The sequence below is a fragment of the Leptonychotes weddellii genome, chromosome 4, assembly GCF_054177405.1.
Source record: "Leptonychotes weddellii isolate Sample4059 chromosome 4, ASM5417740v2, whole genome shotgun sequence".
NCBI classification, from domain to species: domain Eukaryota; kingdom Metazoa; phylum Chordata; class Mammalia; order Carnivora; family Phocidae; genus Leptonychotes; species Leptonychotes weddellii.
In genome coordinates, this window is record NC_138372.1 from 113144600 (window position 1) to 113166636 (window position 22037).

General features: G+C 37.9%; 1 protein-coding gene across 3 annotated transcripts in view; it reads left to right on the forward strand.

Moving 5' to 3' along the window:
* Positions 1-22037, forward strand: part of LOC102733166 (phosphatidylinositol 3,4,5-trisphosphate-dependent Rac exchanger 2 protein) — a 197125-nt gene that overhangs the window by 111762 nt on the left and 63326 nt on the right. For all 3 annotated transcript variants that reach the window (XM_081816086.1, XM_081816084.1, XM_081816085.1), the window contains exons 9-14: positions 4159-4308; positions 7701-7845; positions 10347-10447; positions 18234-18337; positions 19020-19069; positions 21904-21979. In XM_081816086.1, coding sequence (XP_081672212.1) covers positions 4159-4308; positions 7701-7845; positions 10347-10447; positions 18234-18337; positions 19020-19069; positions 21904-21979 — 626 coding nt within the window. The remainder of the gene's footprint in view (positions 1-4158; positions 4309-7700; positions 7846-10346; positions 10448-18233; positions 18338-19019; positions 19070-21903; positions 21980-22037) is intronic.

Sequence of the window (22037 nt, forward strand, 5' to 3'; positions counted from 1 at the left end):
GAATAATATTTTCTGGCAGTTTCTTCTGTTTCCTAGCCTGAGTACTTGGCTAGCTTCCATCTCATTAAACTCACACTATTGAAAAGATACCAGCATTTCCACTGAGAGTTATAGTAGTATCAGTTTTAGAAAAACCTCATCTCATTATGTAAAACTATGCTGAATTAAGAGTGAGGAATTTGTAAACTGTATAGCTTCAAAGTAATTAGTAAGTTGTTCAGGGCTGCCCCTTGGATTTTTCTCTTTTCGGAAAAGACATCAGTGCCTAGAGACTGTTGAATTTGGATATTCTACACTTAATGAATGACAATTTTAATTCCATTCCTTTTTAACACTTTCTGTAGAATTATATTTTAGATACATTGAAACTTGCAAATTCCTACATTTGGCATTAATAAATTATTCTTTCATTAAAAAATATTTTTAAATTTCTACTAAGGAAAAGCACTATTGGGCTTTTCCATGATTTTGTTTTTTTAAAGATTTCATTTATTTGAGAGAGAGAGAGAGAACGGGGGCGAGGGGCAGAGGGAGAAGCAGACACCCTACTGAGCAGGGAGCCTGACATGGGCTCATGAGCTTGATTCCAGGACCCTGGGATCATGACCTGAGCTGATATGAACTAAGCTGAAGGCAGATGCTTTTTTTTTTTTTCAAGATTTTATTTATTTATTTGACAGAGAGAGACCCAGAGAGAGAGGGAACACAAGCACGGGGAGTGGGAGAGGGAGAAGCAGGCTTCCCGCAGAGCTGGGAGCCCGATGCGGGGCTCAATCCCAGGACCCTGGGATCATGACCTGAGCTGAAGGCAGCCGCTTAACCAACTGAGCCACCCAGGTGCCCCATGAAGGCAGATGCTTAACTGATTGAGCCACCCATGTGCCCCTTCCATGATCTTTATGTGGCTGTTCTTAATAAATAAGTTGAATTCAAACTTATTTTTTAGAATGAAGTTATTGAAAAATGTGCTGTGATTGAAATTATGAAGCCATTTATATATCACTAATTCTCATTTCAAAATAAATGAGAATCAGTTGCTTATTTGGTAGAACATTGGTAATTTGGTAACTGATATCACTGTGATATTTATACTACTTTTTGAGTCCTGTTTTATATATACACATACATGTTTGTATATATGTTTAAAATTATGATTTTTAAAATTAGTGATAGAAAGTAGCTAGCACATAAACTTTAAAAAGGAACATTATTGGGCACCTGAGTGGCTCAGTCAATTAAGCATCTGCCTTCAGCTCAGGTCATGATCCCAGGGTCCTGGGATCAAGTCCTGCATTGGGCTCCTTGCTCCGTGGGAAGCCTGCTTCTCCCTTGCCTGCGGCTCCCCCTGCTTGTGCTCTCTCTCTCTCTCTGACAAATAAAGAAAATCTTTCAAAAAAAAAAAAAGGAATATTATCCTTTCATTTTATTTATTTATTTATTTATTTATTTTAAAAGATTTTATCTATTTATTTGAGAGAGCGAGAGAGAGAGCACGAGCAGGGCGAAGGGCAGAAGGAGAAGCAGACTCCCCGCTAGGCAGGGAGCCTGATGCGGGGCTCGATCCCTGGACTCCGGGATCATGACCTGAGCCGAAGGCAGACATCTAACAAACTGAGCCACCCAGGCGCCCCTATCCTTTCATTTTAAATTATTAGGTGACATAAGCTGTTCTTTCAAAGTATTGTATTGGTACAGCAATTAACCTTTTATTTGACTTGGCAGATTTTACAGTCAGTTAATAATCTTGCTTTCTGTTCATGAAACAATGGCCATGTGCGATCACATGCTGACTTGTCTGGTTCTGAGTTTAATCATACATTTTCCAAGGGAAGTTTGAATGCCCAGGTTGTAATGGTTAAGCAAGCCTTCGCAAAAGATCTGGGTACACTTTAAGGAGAAGAAAGAGTTGCTGAGGCAGAGAGCAGAGCTGGGTAGCTTGAGAGTGAGCGTCAGCCTGGAGAACGGGTAAGTCACAGGACAAGGAGGAAAGCTGCAAAAAGTGGCAGGGCCACAGAAGAACACAGTGGGGGGGGGGGTCAATTTAAGAAGAAGCACGAAAGCAAGCTTTCATGTTTTCACTTGATTCAGTGGTGAGCTACCAAAGGCTTTTGAAGTAAGAAATGGCCTGATGAAAAATGTTGAAGGAAGAGTCAGCAGGGTGTGGAGAGAGCAATGCCAGGCTCAAATAATCCAGGGAGGGAAGGAAGGAAGACCCAGGTTACAGGGCTGTCTGGCCCCGGGCATATGATGTGCAGGGTCAGGAGCATCAGCCTAGCATATGAACTTGTGTTCCTCAGTGTTCTATGGGAAGAATACATTATGTTCATTTTAAAGTAAGTCCAATATTTAATTACTGTACATTGCGTGTGGTTCTTGTGATTTTCTTTACCTGGAATATGATTAAAAGGGGAATAACACTAGTGGGAATGTGGGGTCTTTTAAGCTGCAGTGCTGGGTTCACTTAGCTAATCTAGGTCTGATTGTGGAAGAGGGGAGAGTCTGAAAAGATTATGCTTGTTTGTGATACTGACCCTGTAAGGTGACACAGTTGAGGAGGAGGGTGTGTAGACATGTACAATTTGATCTTTTTTCCCTACCAATTTATCATTATTTCTCAGTTGGTGATTTTTGTAGGAGGTAACAAGGCATTATGGTATAATTATTAACTAATAATTTTTACTTTCTTACTAATGTCATTGATATCTATCTGACATGTATTACTAGGATCTGCTACTTTGTATAGGATATGAATATGAATTAAATATGTAAGGGTAAGAAGGAAAGTACAAAAATTCCTTTTAAAAACAGACTGTTATTTCCTGATGGCAGAAATCTGCTAGTTTGAATCACTACTTTATCAGAATTGTTATTATTAATGGGATTATGGCATATATATAGAGAGAGAGAGACACACACATATATGTATGTATATATATATTATAGACTAAGATCTAATATAAGTCTATCCTGGCTCATATATAACTTGGAATTTTTAAAGACCCTCAACTATATGGAATCATTTGAAAATGCATTTTTGGAATAGTTAATCTGGTCACATATACTGTATGGCGATTTTGGAGCTAAAAAGACAATGGGGACAAGATTTGGGGAGAATGAGTGCCAACCATGCCTGCCAGAACTCACCAAATAAAATAAGCCATTTGAGAAAAAATAAAGAAATAAAAAATAGTACAGTGCCACGAAGTCATTTCTCTAAACCACCTTTAACATTTTGTGGCTCACCTCCTGGCTACCCACCATCGCTGTTTAGTGTCTCTCCGGGAGATGAATTAAAAGTGTCACTTTAAATTGGTGCAGGTGCTGACTCAGGCCTTTGTCATATGTTTTTTCATTTTGAATCTTTGCTTTGCAGACTGTCATGCCAGTAAAGGCTGGATACAAGTAACATCACTATTCTCTACCTGCTATTAGGCAGAAAACTGCCATAGAGGGTTTTCTGTTGGCATTTTCAAATCCAGCATGACAATGTAGCCAAAATTACGATGAGACGTAGAAAAAGACAATGTGAATTCAGACTCAAAAAATTTTTTTGTTTTTATTCAAGCCAGTTATATGGACTGATGTGGTAATTTTAAAGAGTGTGTATTTTTCAACCATGAGCAATGATAATGATAAGGCATTTGAACCTTTCCATTTATTGAAGATTAGGTAAATGTACTCTTGGTATGTTCCATTCATTTGTTCTGATTCTTATTGTGCAGTTCATTAAACAGCTGAGAATTGTTCTGTGGCGGTATAGTTTGCTTTTGAAACCTAGAATAATATTTCAAAGGAATATTAAAAAGACAAAATGAATTTGACACCTTGGATATTCGATTATTGAGATGAAAATCTTTTAAAAGTTCTTTTTTTATTACTTTAGGAACTTTCACAATATTTTTGGACATAGAGGAAAGGAATATTAGTTCAGATGTTCAGTTTCATGTAATATACTAATGTTATGAGTTAGAAATGTTCTATTCCTGAGTACTGACGGCATTTAATATATAAACACTTAATTTTTTTGTTTTTATGTTCTTCATTCACACATATAAAGCAAAGATACTTTTGAGTAATTCAATGATCTTGGAACTGTTGAGAATTGAATGATTGTATTGATATTATATTTGTTGTTCACCTTTACCCATTAATTTCCAGCTGACTTCCATAGCAGTGGACACATTGTTGTCAATGGATGGAAGATACATAACACAGCGAAAAATAAATGGTTTGTGTGTATGGCAAAAACACCTGAGGAGAAACATGAATGGTTTGAAGCTATTTTGAAAGAAAGAGAACGGCGAAAAGGTGGGTGTATGAATTGAGCACTATTATACTTTGTGAAGATTACAACTTAGCAAGAAAGCAGATAATGGGCAGAAGTTATGAGAAAGTAAAAAGGCATATGATATTCACTTAGATTTCCCATGTGATGTAAGACTCATGCTAAAATGCTTTTTTTTTAAAAAAAAAAAAAGATTTTATTTATTTATTTGACAGAGCACAATCAGAGGGAGTGGCAGGCAGAGGGAGAGGTAGAAGCAAGACTCCCCACTGAGCAGGGAGCCTGATGTGGGACTCAATCCCAGGATCCTGAGATCATGACCTGAGCCAAAGGCAGATGCTTAACCGACTGAGCCACCCAGGCACCCCTAAAATACATTTTGAATACTTCTAATATTATTGCTAAAAGAAAAGAAAAACATTGTATAATTAGTAAAATGATATATTGTGGCAAGCAGTGTCTTTTAAATAGTATCTTAGTCTGTTGAGGCGCTATAACAAAATACCACAGACTGGGTGGCTTATAAACAACAGAAATTTGTAGCTCACAGTTCTGGAGGCTGGGAGCCCCAGATTCAGTATCTGGTGAGAGCAGTTTTCCAGTTCATAGATGGCCATTTTCTCACTGTGTTCTCACGTAGCAGAGGGGCAGGAGATCTCTCTGTGTCTCATTTATAAGGCCATTAATCCCATTCATGAAGACTCTACCCTCATGACCTAATCACTTCCCCAACACCTTACCTCCTAATACCATCACATTGGGTGTTAGGTTTCAACATATGAATTCGGGAGGCATGCAAACGTTCAGTCTACAGCAAATAGTTTCATTTGCTTTAAAATGTGTTCAATTTTCTTTGCACCTTATTCTTACCATTTCTAAAACATCATTATGGGGTTTTCCTGTAAGAGACAAACTTCAATAGTATAATGCAGGGCCTTCAGCAGTTATATCTTTAACAGTACACTGAAAATTTCTAGACCAAATATGTTAGTATCCTAATTATAGAATAAGGCACTCTGGTTATACATTAACATTTGAAAATTGTTACAATGCCATTGAATATAATGCAACCCAATAAGGAGTTTGTTCATATGAGGAGGCCTGGCTCAAAATTGCTTCATGTTTTTAGCAAGATTTGCAAAAGGTATTTGATCTGGCAATACTCAGTTGTGTCAAGTTTATCTGCAGTTAAGCACATTTCTGTAATTCAAGTAGGAAATAGAAATGCTTGTGTTACTACTAATTTCTTTACCAAATAATTGATAAGAAACAAGACAGTGTTCATTCCTTTTCCTCAGAGACTTAGGAGCAAAATATCTCATTGCTGATGAAATTTCAGAACACAAAGAACCCTTTCTTCCATCTTCAGAAATTTTCCCTTGAAGAACATACAAAGCTCCTAGTTCTATTAAAATATTCATAGTACACATTTGTTTGAGAATTTCCAAAGCATTTTCAAATACTAACTCCTTTGATTGATCTTGGATGGAGAGCCAGTTAGAAAAATTTAAAACAAAGATTATGAATACATAGCTGATTCTTTAAGTTTTGTTGAATCTAGCAATCAATTCAAATAGCATAGCAAATCATTTAAAAGGTAAAATAAATGTTTCGTCAAGTTGAAGCTTTATTTATTTATTTTTTTCCAGAATGGCTGTGCATATAGATAAACGTAAAGTGAAGAAGGACGGACGGAAGGAAGGAAGGATGGAAGGAAGGAAGGAAGGAAGGAAGGAAGGAAGGAAGGGAGGGAGGGAGGGAGGGAGGGAGGAAGGAAGGAAGGAAAGGAAGGAAGGAAAGGAGGAAGGGAAAGAGAAAGAAAGCAAAGAAGCAAACAGGCACATTCTATAAATTTGTTTATGTTAACAGGCTCTATTCTTAATGGATTATTCTCTACTACTGACAAATGGTAATTGCTCCTCCATTGTAAAAAATAAAAATTTTAATAAAAAATTTTGTAGCTAGAAGACTAAAAATAATTCAAGTATTTTTTAAAAGATTTTATTTATTTATTTTTGCGAGAGAGAGAGAGAGAGAGAAAGAGCGCGTGCACATGGGGAGGGGCAGGGGGAGAAGCAGACTCCCTGCTGAACAAGGAGCCTGATGCAGGGCTCAATCCCAGGACCATGAGATCATGACCTGAGTCGAAGGCAGATGCTTAACCAACTGAGCCACCCAGGCACCCTAATTCAAGTATTTCTTCTGCAACAGTTCGTCAGTTCCATCTGCTGATTGTGGGTATTCCTCGGGTTTCAGCTTTGACACTGGTCCCCTCTAAGATACATCCTTGCCTGGGTTACTGATTCCTACCAGCTTCACGTCCATGTCTGCACTGCCACTTTCTCCATCTTTGTGTCCTGCCTTGTCCTGTCTCCTGAGCTTCATGTGCATGCGTTCCGCTGACTCTTAGGCTCTACCTGAATGTCCAGAGTCACCCTGCATGGTACTGGACTCCTCCTTACCTGAAACTCTTTTCCAAATATGCTTCTTCCCCCCTATTCCCCAGTTCGGCTTTCCTCAAAAGCTTGGAAGGCATCCTGATCTCTCTTTTTCCATAATGCCTACATTTAACCCTTTGCTGTATCCTATCAATACCACTTCCTAGATATTTCTCAGCTTCATTCTCTGCCCCATGGCCCCTACTATTGTCTGCAGGGGCTTGACCTTACCTGAATTTTTGAGGTTTCCTTCTAATGATCTCCCCTTTTTTAAAGCCTGCCCCCTTCAGTTTGTTCCTATACTGTTGTCTGAGCTTTGTTTCCAAAGCAACAAAACTTTCTTTCCTGTCCTGCCCTGCTTTTCCCCTCCCTCTGGTGCAAACCCTTATATGTTTCCCTGATACCTCAGGGATGAAGGACATGGAACCTGCAGTTGAGCAAGGCCCCTCCCTTACTCACCAGTGTGGCCCCTGTCCTCACCTCGAGCCCGGGGCTGTGTGCCCCCTGTGGTGCTTCGCCTCAGGTAGCTCTTGTGAACACTTTCTCTCTCTCTGGAAATACTGTTCATCCCTCTGCGTTTAAACATTGGTCTTCTGTGAAACCTTTCTGAATACTTCTCAGAGGTAAGATCCTCTGAATATGCCTTTCTTATGTCACAGCTTCTGCCGAAAGGCTGTTTTCAGGGCCACCTGTCCAGTTGTGCTGATCGAATGCTGCAGAAGGGGTGCCTGGAGCCTGAGCTGCAGCTGTTCTTCCTTCACTGGCCAAACCAAAGGTGCCACACAGCCCTGGGGATCCTGTCCTGACTGTCTCCCTGGGATCCCCTGAGCTTCTTGAAGACCAGGGTCCTGTGGTACAGAGCTCTGTATCTGCAACCCCCTGCCCAGGGTTGACATGCAATAAATGTTGGTTTTATTCAGGCAGGAGTGAGTGAGGAGACTTTTTCAGTTACCTGTCCTTTGTTTCCTTTTCAATAGGTTTAAAGTTAGGAATGGAGCAAGACACCTGGGTAATGATCTCCGAACAGGGTGAGAAACTCTATAAGATGATGTGCAAACAAGGGAATCTGATCAAAGACAGAAAAAGAAAACTGACCACATTCCCTAAATGCTTCCTTGGAAGGTAAGGTCAATAGTCTGGGTGCATGGATTTCTTTCAGATTTTCACTATGTCATGTGTTAGCTACCCTTCCTTCAGTGATTTGTTTTTCTTTAAAAAAAAAATATCCCTTGGTCATTTTTGAATATCTCTTTCCTGTCAACATTTCCTGGACCATAGTGGGATGAAGGAATGGACCTAGAGCCAGAAATATGGAAAGCTTAAGACATCTATCCATCCATCCCTGACGTCAACAATTTCTGATGTACCATGTTCCAAGGGCAAAGCGGACGCTGGGGTCGGGCAGGGCTGGCAGGCAGGCGGGTTTGCCGAGAGGGGACGAAGTCCAGCAAGGATGCAGCTACGGGGCCTACAAGTCCGAGAACTAGAGAACGCAAGACACACAGTCTAAACCCGAAATTAATCCAGCACTTTGACAGCCGGGCTCAGCATGGAGGACTATCAGTGAGGAGTCTGAAAAAGAGGGTCATGCAGTGGATCTGGCACAGAGCAACACGCAGAAAGGTTGCCTGGGCTTTTAGCAGAGATCCACTGTGTGTCCTCTGGGTTCTGCGGACAGCTGCATGTGGGAGCCCCTGCTGGGTGAAGCTTGCAGGACCAAAGGGAAGAGTGGCCGCCTTAAGCCTGGCCCTGTGCTGGCTGTTCCTATACATTATTTCTAATCGTCAGATACATACCTAGGAGTTAAAAGCTTTATATTTATTAAAAGTTGATTTTTTTTTAAGATTTTATTTATTTATTTGAGAGAGAGAGAGAGTCAGAGAGAGAGAGCGAGAGCACGACAGGGGGGAGGGTCAAAGGGAGAAGCAGACTCCCCGCTGAATAGGGAGCCGGACTCAGACTCGGACTTGGGGCTCGATCCCAGGACCCTGGGATCATGACCTGAGCCGAAGGCAGATGCTTAACCGACTGAGCCACCCAGGCGCCCCCCAGGTGACACTTTAAACACAAGAATGAATTTACTAAATAACTTTACTTATTTATTTTTAAAGGCTTTATTTATTTGAGGGAGAGAGAGCGAGAGAACCCAAGCATGGGAAGGGGCAGGGGCAGAGGGAGAAGCAGGCTCCCTGCTGAGCAGGGAGCTGGAGGCATGACTGATCCCAGGACCCCGAGATAGATGTCCTGAGCCGAAAACAACTTAACCGACTGAGCCACCCGTGTGCCCCACTAAATAACTTCAGAATTTGAAAACAATATAGTAGAACTTTTGGTGTGTATTAATTTTATATTGCTGCAAAATAAATAACAACGTTCTTGTGCCCTGAAACAACACCCATTCATTAGCTCATAATTCAATAGGTCAGAAAGAGGTCGAGGTGAGCAATACTGGGCGGTCGCTTAGGGTCTCACAAGGCCAAAATCAAGGCCAAAATCAAGGGCTGAACTGCGGCTGGGCCCTTATCTTAAGGCTCTGAGGAAAAATCCACTTGCAAGCACATTCAGGTTGTTGACAGAATTCAGTCCTCTGTGACTGTAAGAGTAAGTCCTATTTTGTGCTGGCTGTTGGCCAGGACCACTCTCAGTTAGAAGCTTCCTGCATTCCTTGCTACATGGCCCCTCTGTCTTCGAAGGCAACAATGGCTCACTGAATCTTTCTTGTGCTTTTAACTTTTCTCTTACTCTTGTGCCATCAGCCTGAGAAAACTCTCTGCTTCAAAGTGCTCAACTGACTGGTTCAAGCCCCCTTGAATAATTGACATATTTTAAGGTCAGCTGACTTGGGATTTTGGTTACATATACAAAATCCATTTAGAGTCGGTTAGGTGTCTGCCTTCAGCTCAGGTCATGATCCCAGAGTCCTGGGATTGAGCCCCACGTCGGGCTCTCTGCTCAGTGGAGAGCCTGTTTCTCCCTCTCCCTCTGCTGTTCTCTCTCTGTCAAATAAATAAATAAATATATATTTAAATCCATTCATAGCACTACCTAGATTAGGATTTGATTACAAAACCAAAGGATGGGATTCTCGAAAGGGGGGTAAGAGGACATGTTTAGAATTCCATCTGCCACATGGGGCAGGGTTTTTTTGGTTTGCCTTCTTGGAACTTCAAACACACTGGTTTTCTGTGTTTTGCTTTCTTGGAGTTTTAAATACACTGGTTTTCTGTGCCTGGAAAGCCATATTCCAGAAAGTCTATCTCTTATATTAAGTCATTAGTTTTCTATTTTGCCTGTTAGCTATCTTTAGGATCTATTATATGCTCTTTATAGTTAAAACTACTCTAAAATTTTCCCTTTGTGTTTATTAGAGGTCTCAGTAAGTTAAATAGCTATTATATATGGTTTAGGTAAGCATGAATGTATGGACATGGGTTTTCTAGAATAGAATAAAATTTAAATAATTTTGGGCTTTGCTTATGTGAAAAATGCATGCTGAAATGCACTGCAAATATTTCTTTATATTTTGAGACTCCTTCCAAAGCTGCTTGATGAAAGCATGGTAGAAATAGACTTCCTTGGGGTGGGGGGATCTATTTAACTGTTTCACTGGATTTCTGTTGCAGTGAATTTGTGTCATGGCTGTTGGAAATTGGAGAGATTCACAGGCCTGAGGAAGGTGTACACTTAGGACAAGCATTATTAGAAAATGGGATCATCCACCATGGTAATTATTTTATTAGTTACTAATTTATTCTCTTTGTCCACCAGTTGGAGGCATCTTAATTCCATTAATCGATTTAGTTTATAGTAAATGTCTACATTATAGGATGCTCGTGTATTTTTAATAACATTTCAAGTGCCTAACATATACAGAACTGTAGTTCTGGGAGTTTTGGAGAGTGTGGGTTTATGGTGATATATTTGTTAACTTTAATGTGAAGGCTACAAAACAGGCAAAAATTAGAAATACAGGTCACTATGGGATTGGGAGGAAGGAATGGCAAGTTCTAATTGGAGTATTTGGGACTGCTTTATGAGGGAAAGGGCCTTAATATAAGGCACTGTAGAATGAGTAGAACTCTGACAGGGACAGAAGGGCAGAAGGACGTCCCGCCCTGAGGGAGAGTATAGATGCTACAGAATGGAATTGGGAAAGCTCATGGTGGCCTCTTCAGGAACTAGCACAGAATCTCACGAGGCAGGACAGTCTACTTCATGGATGAATATACTGGGGAGGAAGGGTGCGGTGAGAAAGGTAGGCACATCTGATCCCATAAGACCTTAACTCTCTGGCTGTAATATGTAGGGTTTATTCTGAAGGTGAGGAGATGATGGACACTTTTAAGCAGAAAAGTGGCCAGAACTTGGCTTTTAGAGCCCTTAGATGCAGCAGTGTGGAACGTGGAGTGGAGATGTTGGAGACACTGCGGGGAGCCCCGTCCATCAGGAGGTCTCACTGCAGGGAGCCCCGTCCATCAGGAGGCCCCCGCCTTTCCCTGCAGTAGGAGGATGAGGGATATGTTCTAGGGCATGATGACAGTGGCCCATCTGGGAGACTTGGTGAAGCTGAAGCAGCATATTTGATAACTGTTGGATGTGGGAGATGAGTGAAGAGCAGGATCAGGTTATTTTGAGGTTTCTATCTGGATGACAGGGATGATTATTCAGGAGAAGGAGCACGGTGGGGAGAAGATGAAGAGTTTGTGGCAGGTTGGGTATGAGACATCCACAGGGGAGTGCTCAGCAAGAGGTTGAAAATGTATGTGTAAAGCTCAGAGTATAGAGAGATCCAGAGACAAATTCGGTAATCATTTCAAGAGAGCACCAGATTCCTGAGAACATCAACAACAAAGAAAGAAGAAAGTAGTGATAATGGGACTAAGAAGTAAAACTTGAAGAATTTCTAATGCAAAATGTGGGAGAGGAGAAAAAGAGGGAATTATGAATAAACACAGGTATTTGACTAAGGTATTTCAGTGTTCTTTTTTTCTTTTTTTTTTTTTTAATTAGAGTGGGATGAAAATGAACTAGATCCTCCCAGTTTTTCCCCACCATACTGGGTGCCCTATGAATTCTACCACCAAAATAGATCCCTAATCAGATCACTTCTCTCACTTCCAGGATCCCCGCCTTCTTCCCAGTCACCATCTTCTCCTTCCTTGCTCCCACTTTTGTCCTCCGTTTCTATGATATGGCCTCCAGGTAACAGCTGGCGACCTTTTAAAACAAATGTAAGATCAAGGTATTCTCCTGCTTATAATCATCTACTAGCATCCCATTAAACTCAAAGAAGAGTCTGGAACCACTTACCACAGTCCAGATCTCTTACCATGGCCCACAAGGCCCCACATGATTGGGCCCCTGACTTCCTCTGTGAGTTGGCACATTGTGTTATACCTAACTCATTACACTGTGGCCCTTGTGGCTTTCTGTCTCTTCCTTACACACTCCAGGATGACTGTGCATTTAGGATCTTTGCTCTTGCTGTTCTCATTCAACTATTACTTATTAATTCCTAATATATACCAGGGACCTTTCTAGGTGCTGGAGGGATAGCAGTGAATGAAATGACAAAAGTCGCAGTATTCATGACTCATGTCTTCAGTGACACTCTTGTAGAATCTCATCCCATTATTACAGTAAACTGTTTTTAATTTTTAAAATTTTCTTCATGAACTTATCACTCTCTAAAATTATTATGTTATTTTATTTGTTTATTTATTATTTCTCTCTTGATCCATGCCGATTCTGGCCCCCAATCAAAATAGAAGTACTATAAGAACAGGAGCCTTGTTTGTTAATATATAGTAAAGACCTCCCGTGCCCCTCAAATGTAGGTACTCAATAAATATTTGCTCAGTGAATGAATAAATGAATAATTATATTGTGAGTAAATAGATAATACTGATAAATTGTATATGATTTTGTACTTGATTCTTTAGCACCGTGAAAACACCATGTAGCACCTAGTATGCTAAAAAGCATCACTCAGAAACTTATAAGTAAATATGAAAAGATGTTGGGCTAGATGGCTTTCCTCTTTGCTGCTTCTCTTTCCTTTCCTCTAACCCCGAGTCCAAGTATATACTTGGGTCAAGAAGGGAATATATTTGCTTTGTCCTGCAGTCTACTGAAGCTCAAATAGGTAGACTATAGAGAGGATTTGCATACAGTCATAGACCTTCAGAAATCAGATGATTCCTTTCTCATTTAGACTATGTACTTCCAGGGACTATGTCTTACCAATAGAGCAAAGGAGGGAAAATCTGTTTATGAACACTTTTGTTTATTCTTTTCCTTACTGACTCTTTCCTTCATTCTGTGTGTAAGATATCATGCTAGATACTTGAAGGTATGTAAACATGAACTAATGGCCTTTGTTTCTTATGGTCTCGTAGTTTTAAGACCATCTTTTTACCTTGTTCATCAAGCAATCCAGCTGTTGACATATTTCCTTTCAGAAAGGTAGAACTCTACAAGGATGGGAGAATTAACTTTTTGCAGGGAAAACTGTTTTAGTTAACACTAGCTGCTGTAACAGATATAAACCTCAGTACAGCGGCTTATATTCCTAGAAGCTACTTTTTTGCTCAGGTAAAGTCCAGTCACTGGTGGAGGATGGGGTTGGGTGCTCTCCCCCACACAGGGTTTTGGTGCCTGATAGAGGCTCATCCATCTTCACTGCAGGACTCTTAAAGGTCATCTTGAAGGAGTGGTGGAGTTCTTGGTTTGTTTGTTTTAAATGGGCTTGTACACTCCCCGTTGTGCCTTACTTTTGTGTGTATGTCCTTAAATGCAGCTCAGTTCCATGGCCACTCCTTACTGCAGGAGAAACTTAGAAATGTAGTGTAGATGCATGCCCAGGGGAAACTAAAGCTAACCCAATTTGGTAAACAACGACCCAGTGTCTGCCACTGAGGCATAGCTCCCAGGTCAATATAAAATCTATGGAACTATATTAAAGCCAGAGTAATCATTATATAAACCTGTCAATGTTTTACAGTAATATCAGCATATACTAGTCATAAAAATAACTTGTAACATTTCTATTTCAGTGGAGGTTTTTGTAACTTCTGTTGTTAATTTGAGTGATTTCAAAACATTATGAATTAGAAATAGGAGAAGAAAATCTTAAAGCTGTCAACAATTGATGCTATTTAAATTATTTAAAAGATTATTTAAAAAATGTAACTTTTTGTCCTTGTATGGGATCGCTTACTGTATTTAGAAAGAGCAACACACTAAGTTTGTCATAATATTTTCCTTTTTGACTTTGAGGTACCTTGTAATAGATAAAAGGTAATTACAGAAATTTTATTCCCAGAGCTGGAAAGAGTCAGGGTGTGGGGGAGAGGATGTCCTTTAAAGGGGCTTTTAGGATATTTTCAAGCCGCCCTTCCACTCTTGCTTTCCTGTTTCATCAAAGGTGACCTAGGAATTGTATGAGAACTAGTTACTTATTTGCATTGTGCATTGGGTTCTGAAAACTGAAGGCATAACTATTATGGGTGGGATTTTACTGACTTTACAATGACAAAACTGTTACTACTTTGCCTGAAATCGTGAATAGCTAGGCAAACATTTTCAAGTCAATTGTAAGTTAGTACAAAGTAGAGTTGGAATAATATTTGTTAAATATCTTCATGAATAGTCTTTTAGAATCTGACCTATTCTTCAGTTCATAACTGCTGAAAGCTCTTGAAGGAATCACAGAGTTCCATAGAGAGAGAACCACTCTTATTTATTCTGTTAAGATATTTCTCACAATATTTTTTAATTGCCTCCCTTTAAAGAGAAAAAAAACATGTAAGATTATTTTGGTAAGTGATACCAGAATGGTAGAATTTCAGTCCTAATCAGCTTATCCTCCAACTTCAGACACCACTTTTCTCCAATACAATTTTGAACAGGAAGTAAGAGATAAATTCTGGATTAAAATTTATTTTGAAATTTCAAATGCAAAAACCCTTTGATTACTTAACTTATAATAAATCTTTTTGAACAATGATATTTATAACCTGATTAACTCTTTTTCTGAAAAATAAAGCACTGAGTACTCTCTATTAATATCGTTCTATTTGTCACAGTTTGATTTTAGTGGCCTATACTATTATTTTTATCAGGATTTGATCAGTTGTAATTTCAGATTTGGCATACAGAATTTTTGTTGCTAAAAGTAATCACTTTTTTAAGTGTCCAAAATTAACTAGTACACATTCCCCTGAATTGGGAGTAAGAGAACATATTATGCAATTGTACATTAATAATGTTATAGAATGTAGAAATATGAGCCAAACATGCTAGTTTTATTGGTATGTGTTTCCAGCTGCATTTAGTGAAAATAGAATTCCTAAAATAAAGTTGAATGAACCATCTGTTTTAAAGAGAGAAAGCTTAAAGAGTTTGACTATTATTGCCACTATTCACATTGCAGATATTGTTGAGAACTTCATAAAAGAAAAGCCTTGCTATATCAGGAATTATTGGGTTGAAACAGCATATGCTTTCGGTATGATATGCTGATAGATTTTCTTGTCTGGGTCTACTATTTACATTATAAATGCTTATGCAATTCAGAGACCACATTCACCCCAGTATTGTGCTGAAGTTGGCTTATACAAACTTAAGAGAGCTGGTAATTAAATTTCTTGGAGGGGCGCCTGGGTGGCTCAGTTGGTTGGGCGGCTGCCTTTGGCTCAGGTCATGATCCTGGAGTCCCGGGATCGAGTCCCACGTCGGGCTCCCTGCTGAGCGGGGAGTCTGCTTCTCCCTCTGACCCTCCCCCGTCTCATGCTCTCTCTCTCTCTCATTCTCTCTCTCAAATGGATAAATAAATAAAATCTTTAAAAAATAAATAAATAAATAAATAAATAAATTTCTTGGAAATTTGCAAGCTGGTTGTAAGGCACAGCTATTATTAAAAATTATATGACAGATAGTACATAAATTGTACTATAAACAAAGTTCATATATTATTAAAACTCATCACTTCCTAATTATTTTACTCTATTTTATTGTTGTCTGTGTTCTTAGTGTTATTTATATCTATTATTTCTGTATGGAAATACTAAATAATAATGTATCACTGCTCGTCTAACTCGGTGTTCAGTGACTTTATTTTAGTAGCTTGAAATTGGCCAGTGTGGGAATATTTAATACCACAGAAATTGGTGAATACTACAGATCAGCACTCCTTCCCCACCACCTAGAAAGCCAGCTGTACCCTAGTAATATCTCAATATTGCATAGTTGTTTAGAAGACAATGTTAAGCAACCTTTCTCACATGACCCGCACTCTCAACGGTTAATAAACCCATTTTTCATGTTCAAGAAGTTGGGGAAGTGCATTTGCATGCAGAACGATTGACTGTTTTTCCAAGGCAACAGCTAAGAGTTGCAGATTAACCCAAGATGAATTATCAAAGTCCTGTAAGAGTTTGCCATACAACTAAGCACTCCATTTTGATAGGAATTTTAAATCACCATTTGTGTTCTTATGGCAAGAGCATTTGGGCCCAACGTTTCCTTGAATTTTGAAATATCAAGACAAGAATTTATTTCAGTGAATCTTAGGGGATAAAAATTAGAATAGGTATTGTGTAAGACTGATGAATCACAGACCTGTACCCCTGAAACAAATAGTACATTATGTGTTAATAATAATTTAAAAAAAAAAAAACGGTAGTACAAAGGACCTTATCTGGAATTGTGATTTGAATGAACAGTTTTTTTAAAAAATGACCTAACTGGTGAAATCTGAATGCTGTCTATAATAGTTGATATTATTAAACAATTACTGTTTTTCAAAAAAAAAAAAATTAGAATAGGTAGATTGCAGAGAAGAAATAAATAACTGGTCTTGAAACATGCCATAGGATTGCAAAATATTTCTCTTGATATTATTTTTCTTTCACACATGCTTTTTTCTTTTTTGGCTTGATCTGGAAATAAAAAGATGCCAAAAGGCGGTGTTGTCTATCTTTCTTTGGCAACAGTCCTGTGTCGATCTGATGGCTGCAAGCCATGCACGTGGTTTGGGTAGGTTGGGGTAAAATAGCTGAAACTTCACATACGTGTATGTATGTGTGATAAGTCTTTTGGCTTTCTTCTGGATTCAGCAAATGTAGTTCATTTTTTTTTTAAGATTTTATTTATGAGAGAGAGAGAGAGCGCACGAGTGAGAGAGTGAGAACATGACTAGGGGGGAGGGGCAGAGGGAGAAGCAGACCCCCTGCTGAGCAGGGAGCCAGACTCAGACTCGGACTCGGACTTGGGGCTCGATCCCAGGACCCTGAGATCCTGACCTGAGCCGAAGGCAGACCCTTAAGCTACTGAGCCACCTGGGCGCCCCTCACCAAATGTAGTTCATGAAAATCAATTCTGACAACTTTTTATCCCCCTTCAACATTTTAAACAAAAAGGTCAAAGTCTTCTAGCTAATCATGAAAACAGAGCCCATTGTGGTAAATTATCTTTTTCTGCAAATGTTGCATTCCCTGTAAAGAAAACATTTAAATATAAACTCTTCGAGGTTTAATTTGTTTTTTTTTTTTTCCCTCCACAATCATTTTTTTGTTAGACTGACTATAACATACTTTTCCTGGAAAAAAAGAAAACTTGAGAGGAAGTTAAATAGGAGTCTTTATGAATATGAAACTCTTACCTCAAGGATGAAAGTGGAGGATGACCATTCTCATTGCCACTGAGGGCAAAAATATTAAGTGACATGTAAGAAAAGCATTTCTCAGTTTCAGAAAACTATTGACATTTTGAAAGAATTTACATATTGAAATTATATAATCTACTCCAGAAATCTAAACACAGAATAGGGGCGCCTGGGTGGCTCAGTCGTTAAGCGTCTGCTTTTCACTCAGGTCATGATCCCAGGGTTCTGGGATCGAGCCCCGCATCGGGCTCCCTGCTCGGCAGGAAGCCTGCTTCTCCATATCCCACTCCCCCTGCTTGTGTTCCTGTTCTCACTGTGTCTCTCTCTGTCAAATAAATAAATAAAACATTTTAAAAAAATAAACACAGAATAAATGGTCAAGATTGGTGTATGTGTGGTCTTGGCCTGATTGCTGTGGGATAAAACAGATAAATACTAAAATTCACTTCTAGAACTGAGAATTGAATTATAATTCACTAGTTAGATTATCTGCTCTTTGAAGGACACTTTTTGCTCGACTTTGTGGCACTGTGAAGAAATAGAAAACACAACTTTGTATATTTATATAAATAAAATAATACATTGTACATACCCTCATACTATGCTAACAGTATTGCTGATCTCAATTTATTTCTTAAATCGTTATATGGAAATTGTAAATGCATTATATAACAAAATCTTACTGTCAGAATACTGGATTAGTATTACTGCATTAGGGAAACAAAAGTTTTTGGTAAAACTACAAATTTTAGTATGTAAGAATATGTATTTTATAAATTTATTTGTTTTTGTTTTCCACTTTTTAGATTGTCAGTATTTTAATATATTGTTTCTATGTTCTTAGTTACTGATAAACATCAGTTCAAGCCAGAACAGATGTTATATAGATTTCGCTATGATGATGGAACATTTTATCCAAGAAATGAGATGCAGGATGTGATTTCAAAGGTAACAACCTCTCCCAGAACCTTTTATCAATAGCAGAATTCATGTTGTCATACTTCACCAAGATAAAATGCTGTTAAGAGACTTAAAAAAATTCTTCTAGTATAGAAAATGGCATTCGTAAGCAAGCCTCTCAATTTCTTCTTGCTATTTAAAGAATTCTAGGGTTAGATCATTTTTTTCATACTCTTACGTAGTTCTAAATGGAACTAATGAAATTGCACACTCAGATTATATCCACTGAAAAGTATGTCACATGTAGCAACAAGTGGCCATTATACTTGAATAAGTTTAAAAAATATATACATATATAAAATTTATGTAACGTCAGTTTTCTTTGCACACCAAGATTTATATTGATATATAATGTACGTGTAGTGTGAGGTATTGCTGCATAGAATTATTTTCTGCTAATACTTTGAAATTTTACATTTTAAGAAAAATAATTTTAAAAACCCTTTGTATATGTCATATGTATATGACAAATTCATAGTACAATTTAATCCTGTTTTTAATTATTTAAGTTATATTATTTTTCTGATGTAATACAACAGTTAATAACTTTTAAATTGGTAGAGATTATATAATGATTCCGGAATGTTGACAGTGGATATGTCTCAAAATTTCATTGGTCTGTCCTTTGAGTGATCTTCCTTGTTTTTGACATATCTTTATTTTATAATAGGGAGTGAGATTATATTGCCGTCTTCATAGTCTGTTTACTCCAGTGATAAGGTGAGTCTGGTTTCTAAGTTCTGGGCAATTTACGTGAAAATATTTATATTGCATATTAGGTAAGTATTATTCAGCTGGAACCTCTTGGTTTATTTTATTTTTCTTCCATAAGTGAAAATTTTACTTTTAAAGATGATTTTAAGTAGTAATTGATCTGAAAATATTTCTAAATTTTCTGGGGCTCTAATTATGCAGTTTTTTCCACTCTTTTTATTCTGATTTCTAAAATTATTTGTCATTAATCCATACTAAATTATAGACTTGATAATGAAATAATCCACAATCAGTTAATATTTAGTAAATAATAGTTGACTGGGAGAGGATTTGGAAATACTATTTACTATAAATACCACTATGATTACTTTATATTGATTTTTTTTCCACTAAATTGTATAATCAATTCTTGGATGTGTATTTTCACAATATTTCCTCCTAATAGTCTTTCATCCAAAGGAAAGATTTTGTACTTGAAAATTAAGAATTACTTTGGAGTTAATAAGTAAATTTTATAATTTTATTCTCTACCAATTTTTTCCTTCTGAAGAGATATGCCCTTGTTTTTGAAGTGGAGTCATAATTAATTTTCAGTTTCTCTCTCTAGAAAGACAGCAGAAAACTGAGTTTTATGTTATGATTACTAATAGAAGAGACGTTCAGGAGTATTACTGTATTTTTATAAAATATACACTGATATACACTGATAGAATGTAGTATGATGTTACACTAATTTCAAATGGCCAGATATCATTCATATTGACTGAAATTTAATATTCAGGACAAAAAAAAATGGATGTACCATTTCCAAGATGAATAAAGATGCTTTTCCGTCATGGCTATAGAATCTAAATGTTTGATGTGCTGTGTTTCTGTTTTTCATTCTGGTTTCCAATTTCAAGGAAACTCAGAACTCAAGAAAAAAAAAATCCAGAAGTGGCTGTTTAAGTGTATTGGAAAGCTCACTGATGTTTTATAGAGAACACAGTGCAGATCCTGGAGGAAGAAACAAAATTTACCCAATCACTCCTGAAAGTGCCCTGTCACAAACAGGCTTCCTAAAGTAAAAAGAAGTGAAAATGAACCTATATTTATTGATTCCCTACTAGATTTCTAGCACAGCCACCCTGCAAATATTTTGGATAATCTAACACTAAAAGATGGTTACTTCAATCAATAGCAAGTGGGTACTTAAATTTATCTTTTCTGCTAACCTCATAAAAACAGTAATGGTTACAGTTTTCAGGTTACCTGTGTATATGTAGATTTCATATGTGAGAAAATATGCTCTGAAAATATATTTTAGCCATATGGGATTTCTTACCAAGAAAGTTACATTCCATAAGAGCTGATAAGAAGGAATTGTTCTTTGGCTAGAAATGACAATTGTTTATGAGTTGTCAAGGAAAAATTTATGGGAAAAAACCATAAAACAGATGGAATGTATGATAGTCATGCTTTTAATATGTGTGAACTCAGCTTACAAAAAGAAAAATTATCTGGGTGAAGAATTCACCGACCCACATGTGTTTTATAATAGGCTGACTATCCTTTTCCTTCTTAGTGATGCTTATGGAAACCAAGATGAAATGGGCAGTGAGGTATCAGAAGCATGGAGATAGATTTAAAAAGATTTTATTTTATTTAATTAATTTATTTATTTTTAAAGATTTTTTTTTTTTTAAAGATTTTATTTATTTATTTGACAGAGAGAGACACAGTGAGAGAGGGAACACAAGCAGGGGGAGTGGAAGAGGGAGAAGCAGGCTTCCCGCAAGCAGGGAGCCGACGAGGGGCTCGATCCCAGGACACTGGGATCATGACCCGAGCCAAAGGCAGACACCTAACGACTGAGCCACCCAGGCGCCCCTAAAGATTTTTTTAAAAAGGAATCTGCTATTGATTACTGGCTAACCTGGTGTATTTATTACAAAAATCTTAGAAATATCAACCATTTTTCAGGGACTTTTTTTTATGAAAGTGGATAAAATGATGTCCGTATCGTCAGTTGGTGACAGGGGCTAAAGAACTGTGAATAGAGCTAGTAATTATTTATCATTTCAAGTTGTTTGCGGTTCGGATCTTTTGACATTTTGAAAAGACTGTCATTTTCTCTTTGATCTGGGCCTGCAAAATGAATGAATTATAGATTTCTGCCCTGGGGACCCCATTCTGATCAGGAGTACTTGTTGGTATCTAACTTAACTTTGACTTCTCAGATCTGGGAAGTCTACTGAAAGGAGAGGCTAATGTAGAATCAGCTGGTTCCTTTGGTTCCCTTGGGATCTGGTGTCAGTTGTCCATGCCCTGATCAGACAAGATGAATGACAGGGTTCTCAGCATGTTTACCTTGGGACGGGCCTGCTGTCTGCCACTACAGCTGAACCAAATCCAGCCTTCCTGGAGAATTTGGGAATAAAAGGGGTTGCTTTATTCTCCACATTTTGATGAGTTTTCTTTCTTTTTTTTTTTTTGTAGACTCTATCCAGATTTTAAGGGAAGAAATTCCATTGTGTTATTCTTTTATTGATGAGATATTGTATTTCTAGCTAAGTTTTTACCGGATAATATAGCAGTAATAATCTACTTGTGTATAAGAACATATCAAAGGAGAAATGTCTTGTTTTGGTATCGTTGTTGGTCTCTTCCGATATGAGCTGATGAAGGAGTTTTCCAGTGCTATGTATACCTTATAAACCTCTGTTATTTGCACATAACTTGGATAATAGATTCAGATTATATTTAGTAAACTTTTCTGTTGCACACTGATATTAAATGAAATGTTTTCCTGTGCTTACTTACCCTCTTCTTACTGGTTTTGGTTTCTTTTTCCTTTATAGAGATAAAGATTACCATTTAAGAACCTACAAATCTGTAGTCATGGCCAACAAACTGATAGACTGGTTAATTGCACAGGTAAATAGACAAATAGAAGTTGCTGAGTTAATTCACTGCTGCTTTAAGCTTTGAGGGG